Genomic DNA, 23,312 nt, shown 5'->3' on the forward strand with positions numbered 1-23,312 from the left:
GTTGTACCTAAACAGGTACGAATCTAGTTGTACGTTAGTACTCTACTCAAACGTTACAGTGGAACAACAACTCACATCTCAGTATTCGTTCATGAAACTGAGATGTTATGACTTTGGCTGGCTCTTCTTATACGGTGAGTGTGCCAGCAAGAGTTTTGATGAAAAGATATATACTTAAGAACGAAAAGATTGCCAACGTTGACACGTCGTCCATGTTCCCTGTTTGGAGACGCTTGCACTTGATGTGCATCATTCTTCGGCCGTACTCTCCTTCTCCCCTTCGGCTCTCTCTCTCTCGGCCTTACGCTCCTCGGATTCATCGGATCCCAACACCTTGTTCCAGCAGACTCAGACACGGATGGCGCAGCCATGCACTGCATACTATTTCGGTGTGCATGCACCCACCTGCGCTCACGTGAGGTCGCACAGATTTAGTTCGATAGTCCAATGATAGCCTCAATCGGACCACGCTGACTGTCACATTTCATATTATCAACTTGCCGCATTATGTTTAGAGTTCATTTACAAATGTGTCATCAAATTTTTCGAGGGGGGTTCTCTTTGTCTGCGCTGGTCTGGCAAAGCCAGACCTTCCGATATACAAAGTGAATCAAAAACGTTGACAGTTTCTCTCGGTTCATCAAAAACTTCATTCCATCTTTGGAATAGCAATCGAACCGCGTCAGATCCCAATATGATGCTAACTTCTATTTTCTCCCATTTGTATTATACGATCATACAAGGTCAGCCACCCAGACTTTATCTGTGTGATAGTTGGGCGTGAGCCAGTTCGGGGTTATGGTAATGGGGCGTTTGATCTTCCCCTTTTTCTGACAGGAACTACTACGACTTTGACATATCATTTTGAGCTGGTGATTCCCTATGTTTCTACCAGTAGTGAGACAACCCTCATGAGGTATGAAGGTGAATTTATTTTCATTGACAGGCTATCACATAAAGATAATGTTTTGGTGCAACATCCTAAGACTGGTTTTCTAGGAGTATTGACAGCAGCCCGAGAAATTAAAATCAATAAAAGACTGGTTTGCATTTACAATTCAACGGACACAAAACATGCTAAGAATAAGGCTAGTGCTGGTGCTGTTGTATTGAAATTTCTTTTGTGAGCCCTAATTAGTGTTAGGATGACAAGACCAGCTCTTTGCAGCACTGGGCGCTTGCATTATCATAGCCTTCGGCGGCATGCTGACTGTTGCTCATTTACTGATTGCTCGGCTATCATGTGTCATTTGATCACTAGGCTCATTCCGACACAAACCAATAGTTATGTATTTGAAGCCATGCATTGCATGATGCAGCACGTATGAAATTCAAGGTGGGCCCTACAACAGCCTCAACCATACCATACTGATTTCACATTTCACATTTTGCATCAGAATCAGCTTGTGTCCGTACATTTATGGGTGAGCTTTGAGCAGGTTGGATTTCATCTTCAACTAATGGGTTCGTTTTTGGGTTCTGCTGGATAGTACAAGTTGATCAGCATGTAACCGTGTAGCCGCATCTCGCCTGCCCTCTCTGCTGACACACCTCGATCGCACCCTATTCGGTACTGCATTGCAAATAGTTCCATGCATATGCCACGCTAACTCAAGGAAACCGTGAATAAGTCGTGCAAGAATTAGAGTAAGTGACAGAAAATTCGCCTCGTGCCAAATCGAGTATCGAATTCACGTTGCTGCGGTCAGGGACCAATGATAGACCATGTGGATGTCCCTGATAACTTGCTGTGCGGCGTTCTGCATCACGTAGAGTCTAGACGAGAAAGCCCAAAATAGTGGGGAACAATTGGCTCAACCCCGCACTCCCTACTTATTGCCGCAGCTTGCTCCATCAAAAGCTCCAAATTGTTGCGAAACAATGGTGACCATGAAGAGATCTCGCATCTCAGAGCCTAGTACATGCCCGTCGGGTCGCACTTCGATAAAGTGAGTATGCAGGCTGTAAAGAGCATGTTGACAATATGTTAATGAACCGTGACTTTCCCTGATATGATCGCGGACTGTGCACTTACTGCGTGGCCGAGATGACCGATGGGCTGACCAAGTTGAACGTTGAACAGTCGATCCTAATTATGTCACGAACGTACGTTATTGGCAGGTCACTATGAGACAATCCAACGGTAGTTCCGGTGGGAGAGACAATATTCCTGTCCACTACCCTTGAGACGTGTTCTTTTTTTAGGGTATGAATTGAGCGTAATCATCAATTAGTAGGCGGTGCGAGATCATTGGAGACCACTGGTGCCAGTGGGACCTTGCACGGGCGCTTGTCTGCTAGGTACAGCCTCGGCATGAGTATAGTAGTGCAAGTTTTAGTTGTCTTACTACCACCTCATTTATCATTAAATCTCCTTCGCTCTAACCGCACCGTCAAGCATAGAAGCGCTGCGCACTGCATGCTATTCATAATTTAACGATTTCTTCACGACACCACTATGAGTAACCTCCCTGAGCGCGGTATGTTCTCATCTGCTCCGAGTCGAACGCCGTTTTGTCTCCGCACGCTCCTCTGGCTCACTCTCTCAGCCGTGCGATACCCCAAATTTGTATCTGCAAGACCAACAAGCGAGGTGCTGCGACGCGCATCAGATGACAATGAAAGCGACGGGAACAGCATTTCTGCAAGCGTATGGGTGCGTACTGTTCACCGTCGAGCCTCAACGCCAAAGGCATGCTTAAACCAAATAACCAAATATCTAGATACCCGTACTGATACTTGCAGTCGTCGTTGCCGTGTTGACACTGGTTGGATGCGTCAGGCGGGCCACCAACAGGGAAGTCGGCGCAGTCGCGGTGGCGAGCACACCTGCTGGTCAGGCTGCCTCAACTCGCCCTGGAAGACGCCGGAGGCCCGCACGGACTCCAAGTCAGATATCCACAAAATCGCTTCCACCCTACATGCTGGAACCGGGCGATCAGGAGCTTGTTCTCTTCAGGTGTGCATACTTACGTGCCTGCAGCACCCACATTCTTTTGACACCATTAAAATTACAGAGCACCTCCGAAGACGGAGGACGACCACGATCCTATGCCAATACTGGAAGAAGATGAGGAACACCCTGAAACAGAAGGGACACATCGTGGTCTTGACCTCGAGTCACACGGTACCATACAAGCGGACGGCTCTGCCACAAATCTTATATATAACGTTCCTGGTGACGTGTCAATGAGACGAAGCATAGACGTTGCTAGCTTGGGCACGTTGCATCACTCGCAAGGAAGTCATTCTGAACTCCTACCCTTGCATACTACACAAACGTCCGAAGACCCACGAGGAGAAGCGCCTCCGTACTTTGAGGTTGTAGGTCAAGACACTGTTCACACATTACCTGATGTGCCCCCTGCATCAGAGACTTCCATCGATAATGCTGCCCCTGATCGGCGCTCTAGATTCAGCTTCCTCTTCAAACCCTTTGGCGGCTCATCACGATATCCGCCTCTTTCGATCCATAACAGGGCTGTCACTCCTGAACATACTCGCAACGTTTCATCCCTCTCCGTGGCATCAACAACTAGTGGACATGGACGCAATCGCTCGAGCTCTAATTCGACGCTTTTGAAAGCTCTCCGACCCCACGATCATTCCACGCCTATGACATCCCCGTCGACTATCTCTTTGAACTCAATATCGGCACCTCTCACACATACTGTTATGCGCTCGGAGTTCCGGGCGCCAAAAGGTGGCATGACGCCTGAGCAAATTAAACTCATCACCTCCAGGAATGCACTGGAAAGATTCGGTGTTCCATACGGTCCAGACGCTGTAGCATTTTCAGCATCAAGGTCTAATATGGCACCACCGCCCGACTTCGATGTCATTACATCGAGTTTGCCAGACCAAGCAAGTGGGTCACTATCAGCCGATATTCGCAACCCGTCTAGTACTAGCACACTAGAGAGAGAGACAACAGGAAGTCCTGTCTTTGATAGTGCTGCTGCGGATGAGGCTGGACAAACAACCTCACGTTCTGTCACATCTGGATCACCTCCATATTCCCCATCCGGAGCTAATAAAAATTATCAAGTGCCATCATCACCTCGCTCGCTACTATTATCTTCATATCAACGACAGGGTGACTCGCGCTCAAGTTCGACGACATCCTTTGAGACAGCTGCTTCCGAGTTCTCGCGGCCCACTACACCGCTCACAGCCCGACCTGAGACGCCGACAGCTCGGCCCTTTGTTGTATGAGAATATCTCAATTGCATGGCTTTACTGGGACTTGTTTCCTACTACTATATCTGGCACTCATCTTGCTATCTTTTATCATAAATTGTTTCTTGAACTTTCGGCTACTTACCTCGGATCTCTAGGTTGTCTATGGCCGTACATGTAGTTTTGGTTTTGCTTCCGATTAGTCGGACGCTGCCAGTGTCGTTATTCATAGAAACCTGTGCTACATCATTTTCCCCATTGATATCATTCGCTACAGTAGTCCGATCGCGATCCTTCAGCTAAGCTCCGTGGTTTCACGATCCAGATTGCGGCTTTGGACACGCGAGCGGTGTCACCTTCATCTTCATTAGGGGGCTCGTGGGTCAACACTCCGCCTCCAGCGAATCGTTTCATCTCTTTAAGGAGCACTTTCACACTGGATCTATTTGTGGTCAATGTCGTCCATCCAAGTGTTGCTCCCCAAAGCATGCTTTGGACCGTGTGGACCGTGAGCTTTGGGTTTGCTAAAGTAACTGCTGCCGGTGGGATGTCACCCTCGTCGTTGCTCAAGTAAGGTGCAGCTGAGTGGCCAGGTGGACTCTGTGATTCCCGAAGTCTTGAGATGTCTTCTTGGGATAGTATATTCCGACAGGTCAATGCAAGGGACGTCATAAAAGGTGACGAAGGATTTGGCTGAAAGGACTCGAGAGAAGTAGTATCAGGCTCTGGAGATGGGTACAGCCTGATAGGTATCAATGGAATGAAATTAGACGGGTATCGTGAATGCACCCAGAATTGATTATGGGTGGGTATGGTAGTCGTTTCAGAACAAGTGGAATAAGAGAGCAGTACTTCGGCACGCTGACGTTCTCTTGCTGCCCGCGATCTTGAATACGATCTGGAGACAACGTTGGCGAGCCTCTTGTGTCGTCCAAAATTGGAATATTTTGCAGAGTAGGGGATATGCATCTCAAGCGGTCGTGCATATCTTGCAAGAGGCCCTTCTTCATCTCTTGTTGGGCTTGCTCTGCCAACACTCTTGAGTGGATTCCGGAGTCCTCCCATGTACTTGTTGCATCTGGAGAATTGGAAAGCATTTGTACTCGCTGCTTTTTCCATTCCACGTATCGTTGCGGCGGGATGAATCGTATGTTGGCATCTTCTGGATCACGAGGCAGATGAGAGTGAGTGGTGTCAGAGATGAGCGCTATCAACGCTGAGAGATCAAGGTTGATATGAGTGGTGGGCTCCAAAACTGGCGCAGAAATGTCGTCCGTCTCCTTCACGATACCCTGCCTTTCGCCTAATTGGACGTCTATGCCCATTCTCTGGAGACAATCGATTGTGTATGCGATTCTGGGTTCGTCGGAGAGTGAAGGATTCAGTCGGGTCAGACGCATGGTAACCGAAGGAATTTCGTTGGAACTATGAGGGTTTGCCCTTGCAGCCTCTAGAAGTTCACGACCCGTGCGCAGCACGGAATTGTCAAACTCTTGGGGTATCAGATTTTCTTTCTTCAGAGAAGAGTGCCCACCGCCGTCGTCCTCGTCAGAGCTGGTGAGATACGAGTCCATTTCGCGAAACTCCATTAAAATGCGACTGTTCTTTATCCTGGAAATTCGTCCAGATTTATTCTAGGTGAAATGTTGGATGAACTCACGTATTGACTCTGATCCAACGTCTCCCGTTATCAGCGACCACATCGACCCTTAACGCTATGCCCTTTGGCTGAGCCATTCTTGGGCTTACGGGAGGCCTGAGGATGAGCGGTGGTGTGGAATGTCCGGTATATAGCAACAGCTCCACGAGCTTGAAGTAGTTCCCGCCACACTGCAACGAGATATGGTGCATTGGTAGAGAGAGGAGGAAGAGATGTCGATTCTGGGTCATCAAGAAACTACTGCACATCGATTAGAATCATTGAATGAACAAAAAGATCCCTGGACACACCTTCTGGAAAACTTGCAGGTCTCGCTTCACCTCTTCTCGTAGAAACCGCGACCCGGGTAATACTTCTCGGGTCTGAGTCTTTACTTCACCCATTTCTTCTCCTGATGAGTCGATGATAGGCGAGTGTTGAGATTCAGGCTCGTATGAATCAAGCTCAACGCTAACAGAGCGGAGGCAATCGCACAACTCGTATAGTTCTTCATGAGGTCTTGCCATGATGTTGTGATTTGCAGTTGGTTATGATAATCACCTTTTGGGCCCAAAACAAATCCTTTACGCTAAAAACGTCGGAGGCGCACCAGGGCCGGGATCCGGGAACTGTCCGCCTCGAGACATTTACAATGCGTCTAGCTGAGGCTCATAGCTATAGTTTGAAACGCGCTATTATACAGCTGAAATGATTATGATGCATGGATTTTTGAGGATCCTGATGACGTTCTCATGTACTTATAGCATCGTACGCAGAAAACCCACTTGCATACTACGGGTTATCCCGTATGCATGACACATGTTCATGCATATGGTCAGGCTTCTCGAAGACGACGAGCTAACACAGTAAATCGATAGTGAATGAAAGTGCCATGATAAATTCAGCCATGTCCAAGTCCAAAAAATGATCTGAAAATTAAAAGGCTACACCCTGTGTTAAATCAAGGTTACGAAAACAAAGTAATGGATGCAGTACAGATGGTATAGTAGACGTTAAATGGCATCGTATGGTAGTGGGTAGTGGGATTGTCTTTCGTGGAGTGCGCGGGGCGTAAATGGGCGTATAGGAAAATGTGTAGTGCGATCCCGTAGGGAAGTTCGTGGGCCGAGTGATAAAGGGAAGCATAGCTGTTTATGCGTGGCGCCGAGCAGAAGTAGACGGGCCGCTCTTGCCCTTGGGAGGTGCAGCTCCCAGCATCACACCGCCGGTGAGGACAGTGGTCTTGCCACCATCGTAGGGGGTAATTTCAGTCTTGGAGGTGTCTACAAAGACACGAAGCTGCCTTGTCTTCTCGTGGTGGGTAAGTTGGGATAGCTGCTTGTTACTCTTCTTAGGCGACGAAGTAGAGGCAGCCGTGATAGAGAAACAGGAGTCAGACGAGCAATGGCTGGAGCACAGATCGGTAGATATAGTAGAGAGGGACGATTTAGAACGTGCATGAGTAGGGAAACGGTCAACGACAGGGATCATCCAAGTGGGTGCACTGATTTCGTCAGCAAGCAAGGCGAAAAGTTCTTCATCCTCTGTGCGATCATATTCCCAGAGCTGCTGGGCAAATGTCTTAGACCTTGAGTTGTTGAGTGGCAGCTGGCTAAAAGGCGTATGACGCGCGACGGACACAGCCTTAGCGATCGGTACCTCCGACCAGATCGTAATGAGTTTGGTACCCTTCTCGAACTGTACAGAGATGCATCCTGGATCGACACGAAAGTCGAACTCACGTCCGCCCAAGGATGCAATCCAGTCGAACCACTGAACATTGGATGCAAGGCATGCGGTATATATGGCACGTGGAGGGAGGCAATTAGGGGAGAGGGTGAGGCAACGCTGGCTGGAACCACGAAGTGGTTCATTGGGAGTCCATGTCGGGGCGAACAGTGCAGTCAAGTTCGCCTCAAGCGCAGACTGAAGCTTGTTGGTGGTCGTAGTAGGGTGCGTAACGGTAAGAGGTCGAGTGAGATAAGCGATAGCTTGAGCAAGAGTGATGGAAAGGCTGGATGTGGCGGTCATAATAACAGTCAATGACGGGGAAGCGATTGGAGAGATCGATTAGGTGGTAATAACAGAAATCGTCCTGCGATGATAGATGCAGGTGATGCACACTGAAAGGAAACGTGAGAATATGATAGTCTCAGTAGTACTGAGTTCTGATTCAGACAATGAGATTGAATGTGAACAGAAGACCGAGATGTCTGAATTGATATTGATGTCAAACGAGACTCTCAGAAAGAAAGAAAGCTGGCTCACTTAACAGACTAGATGAAGAAGGGGGACATGAAGCAGGTTAGCGGAAGAAGAAACGGAAGTCGACAGATACTTAACGAACCTAGCTGTTAGTAATTGGGTTGTCAAAACCCGGAAGGATAGTACATATGGAAGGCTGCTTGTCCACTGACCTTTATATGCGTTCCAGGTGCAAGCTTAAAATTAAAGGCCACGCTGCCAGCAGAGCATCGTCCATAAACGGTCACGAAGCAAGAACAAAAAGAACATGTGAGTTCGTTCTGATGACACAAGAAGATGCACAATATAGGTTTACGTCTTGAAATCCCGATGCATAGCCTGAGTGTTATTGTTTTATCTGGAATATCATCGCATCATCCCCTTGGTCCTTGTTCGAGCTCGGGTACGGAAGAATATCGATGCTAGAGCGGAAGCCGGATCGTTCGTTTATAGCGGGTAATCCCGAAGGCTTGTTCAATCTCCGCTCAAACCTTAAGTCCCTACTAGGCATATCATCAACTTTTCCATCATTTGGGCCAGCGTATTGCTCGAGCTATTCAACAACTTTGACAAACGAAAACACCAAAAGCTCATCAAAATGGTCCGCTGCACGTTCGTTCCGCTTGTCCGAAATCCTCACAAAATTTTGTTTAGACTCTCGCCGTCGATCTATTGAACCCCTCTGCAGAACATGAACGCAAACAGCACAAACTCAAGCGTCTTGTACAATCCCCCAACTCTTATTTCATGGACGTAAAGTGCCCAGGTGCGTCCCGTCGCACCAGGCCCGACACCACTAATCTCACCCGGTTATTTTTTAGGGTGCTTTGCTATTACCACTGTATTCTCTCATGCGCAATCAGTAGTTCTTTGTGGCTCATGTGCGAGTGTTTTGTGCCAACCTACGGGTGGTAAGGCAAGACTGACCGAGGGTATGTTATCCGATTACGATGTTTTGTAATGCATTAAACTTTTGTAGGTTGCTCATTCCGCCGGAAGAACTAGATATTTACACTCGCACTCTTCATCTGTCCCCATAATACATTATTACAAACGGGCGCGCCTCATGGATGCCACGTTTTGCAATTTGCTGACGGCTCAATGTTATCTGCGGGAATAAAGTAAGTCATCGCTAGAATCATCCTATCGGCCAAAAAATCAACGTGAGTCGGAGTCTCGACGGCGCTCCCGACCTTTCTCCCCTTCCACTAGCAGCCTGCATCACGTTTCGTCGCTGGAAGGGTTGAACTCAAGCGCTATCTCAGGGATATCATGTAGCTCACCTACTTCTCGGTCTTCACGGTCGCAATCAGTCCTAGACTGCTCACCCAGTATCTTTGGTCGCAAACCTGGTCGAGCCTGTAAAGGTACAACTCCTCAGTTTCGTCGTCTGCGAAGTCATTCTTAAGTCTTGTTCGTACAACTAATGATATCTTCCTTATTGGTATGTTAGAACATAGAACATGCAAGTATTCGAGCGTTACAAATTTGACTGAGCAAGGAGGTATCTTTCCAAGAATAAGATATCAGCAGCATTAGTAAACTCGATCACACTCTTCTGTTTGTATCCTACAAAAGACCATCACCAATTAGTATCGTCACACGACATATACGAAAAGACATACCATGCCCCTCCATCTCGCAGATGACGAGCTCGGTATGCACATTCTTCGACACAGTTTTGTACATGCTAACAGCTTCGTGTACAGTCACTCGACTATCATTCTCGCCATGGGTGATCAGGAGGGGTACCGTGATCTTCGAAGTGTTGTTGATCGGCGAGATCCTGTCCAGGAACTCTCTGATTTCAGGGATGGTCTCATCGCCATACTCGCGTCTGCGTGCTGCTCGCCGGACATCCGCAGTATTCTCCAGGAACGAAGGCCAGTGCACGATTCCAAAGTTTTCAATGCCGCAGACGAGCTTTGAGGAGTAATGTGTCAGAGTCGCCTACATGCAGTGCCTAGACGTGAGAACGAGGTGCCTGTTAAGAAGAGAGAGATATCGTACCAAGGACATATATCCACCATCTTCAAACGGTGAGGGTTAATTTTTTGGTACGAATCACGAAAAGGCTACTCACAGGATCCGCCTGCTACAGCAATGCGGGATGAATCCAATTCATTTTGCATGTTGGATGCGATGTGGTCAAGTAACGCTCCAATATCCCTGAGCAAACATGAGTCATCTGTCACCGAAAAGGTGTATATGTACTGTACTTGACAGAATCTTCGCGTTTCAACACATCATCCGCGGCCATGTACTTCTTGCCATATCCTGAACTTCCGCGCACATTAGGGTAGATAACAGCAATTTTCAGCTCGTTCAACAGGTAACTATGCGTAGGTCTGTGGAAGTCTGTCAGCCTACAATTTGCGATAAGTAAAAATCATGACCAACGTGCGGTAATTGGCAGTAGCCTGAGATTCCGGGCCACCATGAATGTGGATGATGACCGGAGTCACAGATTGACCGACCGGGTGGTAATAGATAGCAGGGACTTCCAAGTCATCGAAGCTCTTATATCTGATGAGCGTAGGCGGAACTTCATGTGCCACTGCAGGTGGCGCTGCCTGTGCATATGGTAAGACAGAAGCGACCACGTAGGCGTTACCATTTTCATCTTTCTTGACATTGTTCAACAATGGTAGAAGATCCAAGTAAGTGATACGCCCTCTGGAGTGGTATGATGTGAGATGCAGCGTTAATTCGTACGGCTTGTCATTGAGATCATTCGTTTGGAAGGTGAGCCAACCCCTTTCCCAGGTAACCTTCACCTCGATCACCGTGTTCTTGTAAGACCCAGATAGAGGCATAAAAAAGAGGGATGTCCATCCCTCGACATTGACGGTAAATACAATATTGTCGCTAGTAACTTTGAGGTCCTCTATTTCCCATAAAATTGGTCGTATGGCTTGAATTGCGGCACCCGAAGTAGTGATGTGGGTGACCGATGCCGTGTCAAGATCGTAAGCGACGATCGAGGTAAAATCACCATAGCCATTTGTGGTGCAGTAGATCAAGTGGGGTAGATTAACGTTGTGGGAGAATGCAACATCGCCGAACGCAGTATCTTCTGGTTTCTCTGTCGCTCCTGGGAACTCGATTAGCTTAGGAGGTAATGCCTGTTCTCCAGAGATGTCGACAACATAGAGGGCATTGTAACTCGAGCCATATTGTCTTGTGATCAACAAATACTTGTCGTCAAGGGAAAAGCTCCGCGGGCTGTACATGGTCGTCCCTTCCCCAGTGCTTGGTGCGACTAAACGTGAGGGCAGAGTGAATGGAGAGGCGTCTGCCTTTGCGCCCGTATTGGAATCTATGAGCCTGGTAACATATACTAGGGTGTCCTTGTTGTTTTCCTTGTTCGACGCAAAGGCCATAAAGCTGTCCCGCGAAATTCGATCAGATATGAACTGAATGAACGAAGACAGACATACTTATTTGCCTGAGATATAACAATTGAGCCGTATCTATAGTCATCGTGAGTCAGTCTCTCGATGCGTCCCAGACCAGGCGCGTTATCTAGTTCTCCTTGTACTTTCGGAAGAACTTGGTCAGCAAGAGAATCCTCCCAGTAACGCCTGCGATTTTAGTCAGATAGGATCTTGAGCTGTACGTGGCTACGTGCCATAGCTGAAAATGTTCATTTCCGTTGAGATCCATCACCATGATGGCTCCTCCACGCCTGCGTACACCTCGCCAGTCATCCTCCAGAATTCCGCGGAACGCCGATATCGTCCTGCCAGAACCAATATCAAAGTACGTGAGCCGGTTCAGCTCGGTACTGGAAGGATCTGTTGGCATGCGATACAGCTGAGTGACTTGGGCGTCTGCAGGTCTGTGCGCAACAATGATGCCTCCTGGAACTTCTTTGCCATTGGCATCCTTGGTTGTCTGCTCAAAGCCTGAGGTACTAAAGCCTTGCGAACCAGATATATCACAGTGCACTTTCAAGAATTTAACAACCACACACCTCGAGCAGCATCTTCATACTGCTTCATACCATCGAAAATGCGCTGCGGCACCGCTGGCAAGTTGACGGCCTTGATCTGCTTGGCGGGTCTAGTAAACTCCAAATTGCCATAGTCGATAGGTGTGGCCATCTTGATTGTAAGCGTGGTTCTGCTGATTGTGGGGATAGATCACTTGTACTTATATCATTGAAAGGATATAAGTATAGTCAACGACCATGTGTTCATATTGACACAATCAGTGATACACAGGGCGCCTGTGATGATAACAGCTATATCACGAGGTGCCATGGTGGGTCATAGGACTTGATAGTCTCGCGCAACAAAGGTTTTGTCGAACGTCCCGTCGGAAATTCTTAATTTAGATTTCAACACCTTGCAACGCCCAAATGCAGAACTTGTCTTTCATCCTTTGTCCTGCTATGTATGCACAGAAGTTCCATTCATTTCTCAGTCCTTCCCTTTTGTCCTTCATCATTTGCATATAACACGACACTCTCGGTCCGACCGTTGTTCGGTTCACCTGTTTTTCATCACAAGTATTACGCTGGACACCTAAATACGGCATCCTCAATATTATCGAAGTCTCTTGAGAATTCTATCTCCTGGTGACCATTTCCCTTCGAGCTTGTACTGTTCCTCTACAATGTCGGGCAACCAGGCGAGGATTAATGCTCTGCTGAGGAAGTCGCTTATCGGGGAACTTATTGATACCCAATTTTACCTATTCTCCGTTCGATCGAAGCGCGAGGGCAACGTTACCAACCTTCAAGCATTGTTTGCCGATGACGAAGCCCTCACCACCGGTTCAGAGTACTTCAGTAGCTGTAAGCCGTTTCAGAATTATGTTACCAACTCAGTAAAGTTCAGGAGACACTTCCAGTACATTCCGAAAATCCGTTCAATGATTCTGCTGTGGTCGAATTTCAAGACTATCACACCTGTGAGGGAGGGATCTCTCTCGATGAATATGGCTATGCATCCGATAGTGACCTCGATGAAGAGGAGGAAGAGACTGACGAAGATGTACAAGACAGTGAGTGGCTCCACCCATCCTGGCACAGTATACCCACCTTAACTTGATGTTTTGAAGATGAAAGGTGTGCGGAAGTCTCTGCGGAACGAGTATCTCGAACCGCATCAATCAAGGACTCTACTACCAAAGGGGCGCAACGTATCATTCCAACCCGCAGAGTATTGGTAATGGATACGGCATTCAATACGTGCGGCTCACTAGCCTCGCACTAGGTTCTGTTACTCATTAATTTTGCATAGCTGGCGGGCTTTATTAGACTATCTGTATACTGACGAGATTGTTTTCGCACCTTTGCGATCGCAAAGCAAGTCAGCAAGACATCACAGCCTCGGCGGGGCCCCACCATGCTCACCGAAGTCTATGTATCGCCTAGCATGTAAGGTGTGTCTCGTGTAACCTTTGATATTCTCTATGTGGACTCATACTGGGGATTGTACTAGATCAAACACGATAAATTGCAGGCAAAAGCGCTTGCTGCGATACGCTCTAGTCTAACGGAGCACAACGTCCTACGGGAACTTTCTTCGTCTCTAACATCCAGGTTAGTCAGTCACGCATGCGTGCTACCATCGGGATGTTAACATGTCTTTTGAAGGTTTCCTGCCATTCTTGAGATGGAAATCGAGATCTTATTCCAGAACATTGTTACTCCCACTATCGTGAAGGACTTTCCGATGCTTATTCAAAGGATTGCTAGCGCTGGCCTCCCGCATGGGGCTGACATCCTGACCAAACTCCACGAAAGAATGTTAAAGCAGCACTACCCTACGATTTTGTCTCCTGAGGCTGCACTTGCATCTGAAAAGTATGTTGATATGTATATGAATTGCTGACTACTGGGTCTAATCTGCTTCTGTGGAACCTTCACAAGTGAATGCAACGGCTCGTCGCCAAGTGGTCCATTCAAATTCAAATGGGAAGAGCCACAAAAACCGGTGATGGTGTCGTTCTAAACACATTGTAGCCATATGATTCATGTAGGCTCCCACAGTAATAACGAGGAACTTGTTTTTATCTAAGAAGTAAAGTACGACCGTTTCGGAAACGCACGGGTGCTCGCGTGGCTTTCGCGTATTTCGCTAAAGGCCACATGGGAGCGCTTAGCTCGCTTAAACCTCTTTTTGGAAACTCGCGTGGCTTTGTCACGTGTTTTCGAGCGCCGACTCGATTTCCGTTGCCCATTAGAGTAGCACACTACAAGTACTACATTTACAAAATTCAAGTGTTTTCCTTCCTGTAATTGTTTATGGTACATACATACAGTAAATAATAAAACTTAAAATGGAACAACAAATATGTGGTGAAGGAGATAAAAGAGATCAGGAAAAAACGACAGAAAACAGTTGTGAAAAATCAAAAAGGGAGCAAAAGACAATGTAGAGACTTGAAAATTGGAGACAGGAAAATGGGAAAATGGGGGAATGGGAAAATGGGGAGACGGGAGACGGGAGACGGGAGACAGGAGACAGGAGACAGGAGACAGGAGACAGGAGACAGGAGGATGTAGGAGACAATTGGGAGATGGGTGTTACAGGGATCTGTAACACCTACTAGAGCCCCAGCTCTCCCTACACCTGCCCCCGCTCTGCTAGACTCCCCGCGCGGCGGTGCGCCGCCTGCGCCTAGAAAGACAGCGGTCTGGACCGCTATGACCCCGCCTCATGGCGCTATGACCCCGCCTGATGCTATGACCCCGCCCCTGGCCTAGACGGCCTTGTACCTGTTCCATGGAGGCTGTACGCCTCATGGACACCCTAGATCAGCGCATGTATACAGCATGTCGCTTCATGAAGATCCGGAGCGCCCTAGGCGCCTCATGTATAAAGACCCGGAGCGCTTGGCGTCTCCTGTACCTATGCGCAGCTGCCCTTGGCGCCGCATGTATGATCAGAGGTTAAGCCTCATGTACTTTATCTAACCTCATGTCTGGTTATCTTAGATATACGATATACTATAGATTACAGACTGAGCTTGAACACCTACATACCTTATGTATAAGTAGGCACATTGTTGTAGATTGAACTTCACTTTAATCTACTAGGTTCTACCAAGAACTTGCTCATCTTAGCTCTAAACAAGCTTCCTTGTGTGAGACCGCACTTCAGAGTCGTCCCCGTACAACTCTGCACGTATCCGCTAGCCCTGCATCTCGACGAGCGCCGTCTTACCGAGATCGCCGGAGGAACCTTTGACATTCCGTCAGAGTCAGACCACGCTCAGCTTCAGTAGAGTCACTCGACTCGTCGCTGAGAAGACCTATCCTAGTTCGCACACGCCGACCTCAAGTCGACGTAACAATGGGTAGGTGTTGGAAAAAAGTTAGGTACCATTGTAATACTGCTGGATTACAAGTTCAGCTCAGCACCTTAAGAGGGCCTTACAAGGCATTTTAACGGGCCGTTCTGAGGCACAGCGAGGCAAAACTCAACATAAGGTCATCAAAAGGGCCCTTATAAGTGCCTTTTAATGGGCATTAAAATATTATCTTACCTGTTTAAAAGCCCTTATAAGGACACCCTCCAAATAGAGCATTATAAAATGTCTTGCAAGGCCTTAAAACCCTGGGAACTTTTTTCCGACAGGCAAAGATGGGAAAATAAATACATTCAATGATACTGTTATATATTTTGTAATTTTGTCAGAATCCTGCTCAAAGAATGTAGAACTGACTGATCTTACTATGTACTATGTACTTTATGTGGTGGTAGATTGTACTTTTAGTTTTTTTTGAACTGCTCATAAATGTATTTTCAAAATTATTCAAAATGCACAATTTATTAGGATGCAGCCTGAGGCCAGGAAGCCAAAGGAGGGCTACGCCCTCCTTGGCTTCCTGTGACGAAGGAACAACACTCATTTTCCTCCCCTGAAGGAGCGCGTAGCGCTCCTTCGATTTGTGCCGAAGGCACAACGGGCGTGAGCTCGTCTGATGGACCGGAGGCACTTTCATGCAGTAGATTAGCACGTGTCAAGATCAGATAAGATAGATATTGATAAGTGACAGTACTAGTGGTTCAGAGTAACAATCAGAAGAAACTCTTCTTGAATGAATTCCCCAGACATCCACGTCCTCGCAGAGGCATCCGTCACTTCTCTGCGCGTAAAACCTGTTCCACAGGCCTCTGCCATCCCCACGCAATTCTCCTACTCCCCTAGTGACGACGGAACGGACGAGAACCTCCTTATTCTCCTCCACGGGCTTGGTGAGCGTGGCGTCGAACCACTTGACTAGGGCAACTAATCCGAACCGAGTCATCGATGAACAGGTGACACCAATGTCCCCTTTGCGCGCCTTGGGAGATCACTCAAGCTCCCGCAAACAGCCACCCTCGCGCTCCGCGCACCCGATCTGTACGTGTCTGTTCAAACATTTCGATCGTATGTTTATCGAGCTTGACAATGTACTAGTGTCCCCTTCCTGTACGAACAGGCTTTTCAGTGGTATCCTTCCTTCGACCAGCTCGGTGACCTCATCGAACGACCAGACCCCAGCCCTGCACTCAATCTTCTGCAGCATATCTTCGGCCATCTAATGGGTGAATGTGGATGGCCTCCACATCGCATACACTTGTTCGGATTCGCGCAAGGCGGAAGTGTTGCAGCCGAAGCATGTCTGCAATGGTGGCGTCGCGAGCTAGAACTTTCATCACAGTCGCGTATGACCAACAAAGAGACCCCCATGCGGCCTTTTGGTTCGCTCGTCACCATTTCTGGCCCGCTGCTCTCATACCCAACGCTCTCGAAACCATGCGAGACGCCTGTTCTTGTGTTTCGCCGCCCACGTGAGCTCAAGAATGAGGCGCTAGTTGCATTCAGGAAGGGTTTCTCTCGAGTAAAGGATGTGGAGCGTGCGGGTGAGGGTATGCCACGCGCAAGCTTAAGGGAGGAATGGCAGCCAATCTTGGAGTTCTGGAGTGAGGTGCTTGGATGGCGTCCCGGGGATGGTCTGTATGAAGTCACAACAGGAACGTCAAATTAAGAACGGGCAATACTATTAAAATATTGAAGACCGACAGAAAGCAACCTTTGCGTTGCTTTGTGAAAGGTAAGGGGCATATGGACATGGCGCAGGTACAACAATGTAATAAATGTATTGTGAATTCTAATATACTGGTCGTACTTCATGAGCGTCATCAACGAGCTCAACTTGACAAATAATCGTTGCACGTGAAGTTCGACTGCAGGGAACACTTGACTTGAAGCTTATCGTGACTGGTTTTTGGAACACTGAGTGTCCTGCTCCAGTGCTCCACTGGCATATCCTCATACCCCCAAAGGAAAGATCATCAAAGATGAGAAGAGGTGCACAGGAGTGAGGAAGATTCCTGTACTACAGCCGTCGCACAAGCCTGGGACATAATCTTTTGCTAGTTGGGCCGAGAAGTGCTAGTGTTGTGTCATATCTGCGCTCCATCCTATCCTTGGTACCCACTGTGCACAGAACGCCTAGATTTGGGTTTTTCATTTCGGTGGGGAGTCGTATCGACGTGGCAGCATGGCAGATATTGTTCGTGTCTACTCGTCTTTCCCTACAATGTAAGCTCAAACGCGTCGTGTATTGCAAGTGCAACCATAACAAACAGCACGAGTTTTTTACTCCTGCATTTCACGGACATACCAGTGCGACAACGGGCCCGTCCTTCTTGGAACATCTCCGATGCGATTCTCGCAAGACTGGAAGAGATACGAAGTGAAAGGGTTGGATACCAAAGAAAGACACTCAGATGTTGCTGCTGATTCGTGAGAGCGCACCGAAAATTGATTTCATCAGAGACGCAGTTGCACCTTTTGAAAATTCATGTAGATGTCAAGTAGGTGCTCCTGTTTTCAGATGTCAGATGTCATCCCCGTCAGTGCCGAGATGACTGCTTTCAAACTTGAAGTTCTCATGGCACCTGCAGTCTTTCGTTTGAAAGTGCAAGTAATTCAGTGGCTACAGCCTCGCACGTACAGAGATGAAAGGACGTGCTGATCGACTCACTCTTATGTCTGAAATCTGACGAGATCATTAGCAGTGAAGGAACTCTGGCGTGCTGCACACTGGCATCATGATAGACTGAGGATGCCTCCGCGATGGCTCTTCACACATTTTGCCAGGCTGGCACGACGACTCGCAGTATTGAGTGACCATTGGCTTGAATTGTTCCAAGATTACAGGCGGGTCTGCGCACAAGGAGGTTGGAAACAAGCCGTCGTTTCAAACACTCTACGCGTATTACATAACCTTTTGTTCCTATGATAAGCACGTTTTTATTCTCTTCGAACATACACAACCATCAGACCCACAAGCCCGGCGGAAGAAACCAGTGTATGCGCACGAGCAGAAGGTCTGAACGAGAAATTTTGCATATTTGTTTGTAAATTAATAAGATTTGCTTTGTGCAGATTTAAGCATTATGTACATGGCGCAGATACCGGTATAGCGGCTATGTGATAGTGTGATCCTTAATATACTGGTCGTGCGCTGCATGAGCGTCATCGATGAGCTCGAGTAGAAGCTTATTTTCTCGTTCATCTAGACAGTCCGTTGACTCGTTCTCCCCCCACACGAATTGAGTCCTCTTCTCCCTGATATTCTCCACGACAAACTCAGACCAGGCCTTCCACGCTTTTGGTTTGATGGGGACAATCTCCTGGAGGACTTGCGTAGGTGGTGTGCTAGACTCCCAACAGAGCGCTAAGCATGCCAGAACGGCAGCGGTTGCTCTAGAACTGGCTTGGTACGTTTTCACCTCCGGAGTATTCAGTAGGGTGATGAGGGCACTTGATTGCACTTCATCTTCCTTTGCTGAGAGATATAGGTTGCATGCCCCAGACACTAGTAGTGATAACAGGAACATGAGTTGTCCTGGTAGCGATCCGAAAGGCATGAAGGCGAGCTGTAGGGTAACTTGCAACATCGCTATGAACGCGCAGAGAAGGACGGTGTAACCCCCTCCTTTGAGCTCCAGTCGCAGTTTCCCCTTGGTCACAGCGTTAACATCCTCCTCGTTGCCCCTCAATATTACGATACGAGTATCCGATAGTAGCATGCCGTCTCCGCGTGGAACTCCATGTGCCGGTTTGAGCCGTTCAAGGGTTATATTCCCAGTGGACATGATGGAAGAAGTGATTCCAGAGGAGATTATCCCAAGCAGAATCATCTTGAAGGATAACCAATCCTCAACACTAGCACAAATGGCGCAAGCTGCGATGCTAGCGGCGCTGGCGATCATGGGCAATAAAGAGTGGCGAGAGCTTCTTGGGGGTAGCGTGTCATTTCCCGTCAGCACCTTCTTCTTGAAGTCCACGATCATCAATTGCATCGGCGTCGGGCTGATCCTCTGACCCACGACCACTGGCTTGCACTCCTGGCCCCTCCAGCTGCTAAGCACGTAGGCGAGATGGCGAGTGTGCTGCATGACCGTTCCTGACCGCGATGCAATGTATTTCGGTCCTTCCTTGCCATCTAGGCCCAGGGAAAGCGCGAGTCTCTCTGAATACGATGAGAAGGGACCCTGCAACAATGTTCTAACCAACTCCCACACAATTGCATGGCATCCAGGTGCGTTGTACCACCCATGCCATATACGACCATACAGCGGTTGTAATGCAAATGCAGATACGGCTGCTTTGCCTCCGAAAAAAATGGACACTGCGGACGCGCTATCCAGGTTAAAATGTGACCATGATAATCGAGAGGAATCAGAGGCGCTAGTGAAGAAAATGGGAGGCGATTGAAGGGGCATGATATTCTTGTAGGAAGGGAAACGGCCAGTGTTCTTGCTTTTATGTGTTTCTTGTATGGCCAGGAGGACCCTGAGCGACCATCATATATATGGACACTCAGCACCGGTTTGAGATGGGGTACCAGGTGCACGAAACTTCAGCCTCGGGGACCCCCAAATACCCGGGCGCCGAGGCTCATGAACTAGTGGGGTCTGCCTCGATCGAGTCAGTGTGGCACTTCCTCGGGACCTACACAAGGCTTTGACGTTAAAGAGCCACTGATATCGAGGGTCCTGTGGTTCCTTGGTCAAGGCTGTGATCTGTTTTTAGGCCCGACCAATGGTACTGGCCCACAGGAACCACTCTTGCTGTTTAAAATAACGGAATCCTTTATAATCGAGGCACATGGGCTATGTCAATACCGTACAAATCTCGTTAGTGTAAGTACTGGAATTTCGTGCGTTGATACCCGGGGGTATCAGTATACGTATTACTTGTACTCTAGATAAAATTCAGCACTAATCAAAATTCTGACTCGGGGACAGATACAGCTATCGTTATAACATAGTCAACATCAAGCGTTGCCTCAGAGACGCAAACTTGTCCCTTTCGAATATCAATTTCAATCACCTTGTCTGGCATCATCTCATTCACGAAATCAACCCTGCGAGTCTTGATGTCATCCATATTGATAGAGTAGGCTTGAATGATAGCACACACAGGACACCCAGCGCCACCACCGCGCAGCTGCGCAGCATAAGGGGCGGTGGAGTTCCTCTTTGGAAATCTGGGATTGTGGGTCCCGGTGGAAGTACAGGAGAGAGATAGTGAACGAGAAGACGCAGAAGGAAAATTAGGATTAGATTGGGGGGAAGTAGGGGAAGGTCGCGCAGGAGGAGAAATGAGATTGGCTTGGCTGCTAGATTGGGAGGAAGTAGGGGAAGATAGCGCAGGAGGAGAAATGAAACCGGCTTGGTTGTCTGATTGCAAGGAAGTAGGGGAAGTCATAAGAGGGGCGTCGTAGATGTTTCGACGGCGAAGTCGCGAAGTGTCGACGTATCGGTGAAGGTCAGGATATGCAAGGAGATGTACCCAAGGACGGTGATGTTCGATCCCAATGAGAAGGACCGTTACTTCGCCACTCGGGCCCTGTGAGTAAACGCAGCCACACTGCATATTATTTGAAAGCTCAATCCGAGTGTCGGGATAAAGATCTTGATAGCCACTCCCCTGACCCACACCATGGCCTCCCGGCTTAGGGCATATGTAACTGCAGTACTCCCAAACAGGACCTATAGACTGAAAAGTGAAAAATTGTCGGCGTTTAGTAGTTGGTAGTATGTGATGGTCGACCGCAATACGTATTGTACGCGGAGCAAGGCCTTGGAGATCCCTGGACTCGAGTTGTATAAGCTTGGTGGGCGAAGTCCGTAGAAAATCATCGGAACCAGATCTTTCTTTCAAGTAGATCCCGTACGGAAGCTTCTGACCTTGCTTTTTGCATCTCAGGACGGCAAGCCACCCATCTGCGACTTGCTTCATAGGAAGAGTGATGTGAATGCCGTCATTCAAAATGGAATAACCGCGCGGTAGTTCGCGAAAGGGGCTGCGACTTCCTGGAAGAATGTTGATAAAATCGGAATGATCGATGGCGACGACCGGAGAAGCCCGCATGAAAACGTCAGGTGCAGATGCCAACAATCCGCGATTTCTGACAGAATGTGGATGTGCCAGTGAATCGTGCCAGGCGAAAATGGTTTGGTCATCCGATGATTTCATGATCTCGAGCTGCAGGCGCTTGAAAGCTTTGTCTCCTTCTCCGTAAATGATGGGCATGTGGATACCAAATAACCCCATCAGAGAATAAGCTCTGTCTTCTATTCTCTGCGTCTTTCGTCCTGCAGCCCATGACATCTTCTCCGCGATACTGGATTCGCATTGGTGATGGTTACCCAGCAGAATATCTTGGCGGATGTGAGTGATTTCATTCAGGATAGATGCAAAGGTCGCCTTGCTCCCGATTCTCGTCCAGTACTTGTTGAAGAAATATACATTATCTGGAGCGATTAGCTCTTGTAAGGTCCATCCTCTTTGGAACCACTCAGCGTTTTCGAAACCGAATTGGGGGTCCTCATAGCTACCGACATCGTGCAAGTAAACGTAGCACACAGCGGAGTCCCTATACCATGCATACATGGAATTGATCGCTTCCGATAACTCGGCACTGCTGGTTTTGTCAATGCAGCAAGTGTCAATCCAGATATAGTCGAGACGAGCTCGGAAGGCATGCTCGCACGCTCTTTTGAATTTCACGAAGCCCTGTTTGCCTTGAACGTTGGAAGGGAAAATGGGTTCCTTGAAGTGAATTGATGGTAAATGTCAGCAAGCAGAAGCTCGAACGAAATGACATACGGCATGATTAGAGCCTTCGCTAGGAGAAACTTGCGTGTGTTGCAAGTCTTGAAAAGATATTTCTTCATGGTCTGCGAGCCATCGGTGAGATAAGATGGCATAAGGTCGCACACCCGTGGGTGTTTCTAACTTTAGGTTCTTGGTATGTAGCAGTCGCATTGTTCGCCTTGTCGTATGGTTAATTCCAAACCATTGACTTAGAATTGTGCAGTCAAAGGGGAAACTCACCACCAGACGGATGATATTGGGCGAAGGGCACGCAGGAAGGGGTGGAACAATGAAAAGGGTCGCCACTGATTATAAAGAACATTCTCAGCGTCTATCATTGACGTGAGGTAAAAAAAATAATCAATACTAACTTGAAGCTCACGGCGCTCACTCCAAAGGCGATGCAGGTCTGGGTGTTGTGCTTATTTTCGTTGAGCTACGGCAACATCCAGAAATTGTTACCATCATTATGAAAGCGGTTTGAAACGGAGGTCAGCATGGTCATAAGACGGACGAGCGTGAGTGTGCACCTAGTACTAGTAGGGGAAAGAATATGTTCAATTCAGCACCGTAGATCTGACCTACTTAACTTTCCTTGATTGATGTACCGATGCCGTCGAACTTGAAGACAACGGCATGGAATTTTTGCAAGCATTTGTTGAGACACCGGATCACGGTTGTGTTAGTAGCATTGCGAGAATTTCGTCAATAAGTACGTACATACCATGATGTTCGAAAAGGATAACGACCCAAAATAAGTAGGTGCCAACAGAGTCCAGGCACGGCACAACACAGAGTCTTTCGTCCCTGAACCTGACATGAGTCATGCCACCCACATGTGTAGTTGGCAGTGGCGGCTACCGTTAGATTCGTTCAAGTCGAGGGTTACCAACCTTGGTATAAATAAAGTGGCGAAGCGGCGCATCAGAGGACTGACTCCGACTGAGTCGCAAAATTAATATCGTCCTATATGCTGAAAAGGTTTTCGTTGTATCAGAATATAAAGTCATGTGTAACCACCGCAATTAACGTAAAGCACCCTGGGGAGACTCAACAGTTAGCAACCAGAGACTACTTGGCCATGAGTGAATTGGAGGCAACGAGTCAGATTTGTTACTAGGACGAGCCATAT

At 48.0% G+C, this 23,312-nt stretch overlaps 9 protein-coding genes across 9 annotated transcripts; 4 read left to right on the forward strand and 5 right to left on the reverse strand.

Moving 5' to 3' along the window:
- Positions 1 to 2,121: 2,121 nt before the first annotated feature.
- Positions 2,122 to 4,329, forward strand: F5147DRAFT_171154 (uncharacterized protein). The gene is made up of 3 exons (XM_041428383.1): positions 2,122 to 2,656; positions 2,724 to 2,959; positions 3,018 to 4,329. Exons 1-3 carry the CDS (start codon positions 2,459 to 2,461, stop codon positions 4,213 to 4,215), a joined length of 1,632 nt encoding a protein of 543 aa, XP_041292883.1. The 5' UTR covers positions 2,122 to 2,458; the 3' UTR covers positions 4,216 to 4,329.
- A 114-nt stretch (positions 4,330 to 4,443) lies between these two features.
- F5147DRAFT_745746 (uncharacterized protein) lies at positions 4,444 to 6,222 on the reverse strand (the record flags this gene model as incomplete). The annotated part of the gene is made up of 5 exons (XM_041439781.1): positions 4,444 to 5,054; positions 5,075 to 5,790; positions 5,840 to 5,894; positions 5,929 to 6,076; positions 6,130 to 6,222. 5 exons carry the CDS (start codon positions 6,220 to 6,222, stop codon positions 4,444 to 4,446), a joined length of 1,623 nt encoding a protein of 540 aa, XP_041292884.1.
- Positions 6,223 to 6,593: 371 nt separating this feature from the next.
- F5147DRAFT_694968 (uncharacterized protein) lies at positions 6,594 to 7,984 on the reverse strand. Its single transcript, XM_041437344.1, has one exon. The coding sequence runs from the start codon at positions 7,847 to 7,849 to the stop codon at positions 6,971 to 6,973; it is 879 nt and encodes a 292-aa protein (XP_041292885.1). The 5' UTR covers positions 7,850 to 7,984; the 3' UTR covers positions 6,594 to 6,970.
- Positions 7,985 to 8,497: 513 nt separating this feature from the next.
- F5147DRAFT_171210 (ribosomal protein S27-domain-containing protein) lies at positions 8,498 to 9,179 on the forward strand. The gene is made up of 5 exons (XM_041428384.1): positions 8,498 to 8,518; positions 8,570 to 8,663; positions 8,717 to 8,828; positions 8,884 to 8,994; positions 9,042 to 9,179. The coding sequence occupies exons 2-5, from the start codon at positions 8,661 to 8,663 to the stop codon at positions 9,065 to 9,067; spliced, it is 252 nt and encodes an 83-aa protein (XP_041292886.1). The 5' UTR covers positions 8,498 to 8,518; positions 8,570 to 8,660; the 3' UTR covers positions 9,068 to 9,179.
- A 299-nt stretch (positions 9,180 to 9,478) lies between these two features.
- Positions 9,479 to 12,447, reverse strand: F5147DRAFT_694974 (alpha beta-hydrolase). The gene is made up of 9 exons (XM_041437345.1): positions 12,039 to 12,447; positions 11,694 to 11,985; positions 11,503 to 11,646; positions 10,463 to 11,449; positions 10,282 to 10,410; positions 10,146 to 10,231; positions 10,073 to 10,092; positions 9,688 to 10,012; positions 9,479 to 9,631 (listed from the first exon to the last, which is right to left on the reverse strand). Exons 1-9 carry the CDS (start codon positions 12,166 to 12,168, stop codon positions 9,543 to 9,545), a joined length of 2,202 nt encoding a protein of 733 aa, XP_041292887.1. The 5' UTR covers positions 12,169 to 12,447; the 3' UTR covers positions 9,479 to 9,542.
- Positions 12,448 to 14,094, forward strand: F5147DRAFT_694978 (uncharacterized protein). Its single transcript, XM_041437346.1, has 7 exons — positions 12,448 to 12,863; positions 12,920 to 13,072; positions 13,130 to 13,259; positions 13,312 to 13,453; positions 13,513 to 13,613; positions 13,668 to 13,877; positions 13,944 to 14,094. The coding sequence occupies exons 1-7, from the start codon at positions 12,683 to 12,685 to the stop codon at positions 14,023 to 14,025; spliced, it is 999 nt and encodes a 332-aa protein (XP_041292888.1). The 5' UTR covers positions 12,448 to 12,682; the 3' UTR covers positions 14,026 to 14,094.
- A 1,952-nt stretch (positions 14,095 to 16,046) lies between these two features.
- On the forward strand, positions 16,047 to 17,224 carry F5147DRAFT_694985 (uncharacterized protein). The gene is made up of 3 exons (XM_041437347.1): positions 16,047 to 16,275; positions 16,339 to 16,423; positions 16,481 to 17,224. Exons 1-3 carry the CDS (start codon positions 16,119 to 16,121, stop codon positions 17,049 to 17,051), a joined length of 813 nt encoding a protein of 270 aa, XP_041292889.1. The 5' UTR covers positions 16,047 to 16,118; the 3' UTR covers positions 17,052 to 17,224.
- Positions 17,225 to 18,315: 1,091 nt separating this feature from the next.
- On the reverse strand, positions 18,316 to 19,798 carry F5147DRAFT_694987 (uncharacterized protein). The gene is made up of 3 exons (XM_041437348.1): positions 19,674 to 19,798; positions 18,458 to 19,616; positions 18,316 to 18,399 (listed from the first exon to the last, which is right to left on the reverse strand). Exon 2 carries the CDS (start codon positions 19,471 to 19,473, stop codon positions 18,499 to 18,501), a length of 975 nt encoding a protein of 324 aa, XP_041292890.1. The 5' UTR covers positions 19,474 to 19,616; positions 19,674 to 19,798; the 3' UTR covers positions 18,316 to 18,399; positions 18,458 to 18,498.
- A 253-nt stretch (positions 19,799 to 20,051) lies between these two features.
- On the reverse strand, positions 20,052 to 22,712 carry F5147DRAFT_171385 (heterokaryon incompatibility protein-domain-containing protein). Its single transcript, XM_041428385.1, has 5 exons — positions 22,711 to 22,712; positions 22,552 to 22,616; positions 22,421 to 22,485; positions 22,193 to 22,358; positions 20,052 to 22,135 (listed from the first exon to the last, which is right to left on the reverse strand). Exons 4-5 carry the CDS (start codon positions 22,349 to 22,351, stop codon positions 20,303 to 20,305), a joined length of 1,992 nt encoding a protein of 663 aa, XP_041292891.1. The 5' UTR covers positions 22,352 to 22,358; positions 22,421 to 22,485; positions 22,552 to 22,616; positions 22,711 to 22,712; the 3' UTR covers positions 20,052 to 20,302.
- Positions 22,713 to 23,312: the final 600 nt, after the last annotated feature.

The sequence above is a fragment of the Suillus discolor genome, assembly GCF_016758755.1.
Source record: "Suillus discolor strain FC423 chromosome Unknown F5147scaffold_27, whole genome shotgun sequence".
In the NCBI taxonomy this organism is placed as follows: Eukaryota; Fungi; Basidiomycota; class Agaricomycetes; order Boletales; family Suillaceae; genus Suillus; species Suillus discolor.